General features: G+C 52.9%; 1 gene segment (V, D, J or C); it reads left to right on the top strand.

Annotated features, from left to right (window-relative positions):
• Positions 1 to 97: 97 nt before the first annotated feature.
• On the top strand, positions 98 to 653 carry LOC101589683. The segment is given in 2 exon segments: positions 98 to 149; positions 307 to 653. Coding segments are annotated over 2 exon segments (399 nt in total).
• Positions 654 to 879: the final 226 nt, after the last annotated feature.

Genomic DNA, 879 nt, shown 5'->3' with positions numbered 1-879 from the left:
GCGTACTCAGTAATAGGAACTGAGTCTTCTAACTGAGAAGCCTGGCTCTGTTTCAGGGCCCAGACCTGAGTCTTGTATGGTTTCAAGGAGGAAGAGAATGGAGAAACTGCTGGAAGCGTCATTGATGACCTTGTGGCTTCTACTAGTCAGTGAGTGGGGGTGGGTCAGGGGTGAGGGTTCCTCGGGGTGACAAAAGGAACACCAAATTTAGAGCCTGCATGATGAAGAGATAAAATCTCCCGTTAATTTGGGATGTAATCAGGAAATGCAGTGATGGCCTCCATCTCTGGCTCTGTCTCTGTCTAGGGGTGAGCAGCCAACAAGGAGGCGGGGCTCCTCGGGCCCTGAGTGTCCAGGAGGGCGTCAATGCCACCCTGAGCTGCAGTTACACAGCTTCTATAAGGAACCTGCAGTGGTATAGACAGAATGCAGGGGGAAGCCCTGTCCGGCTAATTTTAATTCGATCAAATGAGAAAGAGAAGCACAGAGGCCGACTGAGAGCCATGCTGCACACTGCCACCAAGGACAGCTCCCTGCTCCTCACAGCTGCCCTGGCTGCCGAAGCAGCTGCTTACTTCTGCGCTACAGATGCACAGTGTGCAGCAGGCACCTACAGCCCCGCACAAACCCAGCGGGCTGCTCCTGAAGTCTGAATGTGTGCAGAGTGGGGGCTGTTTCTCACGGAGGAGCATCTACTGGCAATGGGGAGGGGAGCCCTTTCTACTTTGTGAATTTTATGGAAACATCTTGGATTAGGACAAAAGGCACATAACAGGGAAAGGGAGAATGAAGTGCTAGGTGCAGCCCCGCCATCCTGGCTATGCATCCTCAGGCTCGCCGTGGCTTTGATTTCCTCTCTTGAAATAAGGGATTTGGGTC

The sequence above is a fragment of the Octodon degus genome, unplaced genomic scaffold (genome assembly GCF_000260255.1).
Source record: "Octodon degus isolate 3935 unplaced genomic scaffold, OctDeg1.0 scaffold02306, whole genome shotgun sequence".
NCBI classification, from domain to species: domain Eukaryota; kingdom Metazoa; phylum Chordata; class Mammalia; order Rodentia; family Octodontidae; genus Octodon; species Octodon degus.
This window is presented reverse-complemented; position numbering and strand designations above follow the sequence as displayed.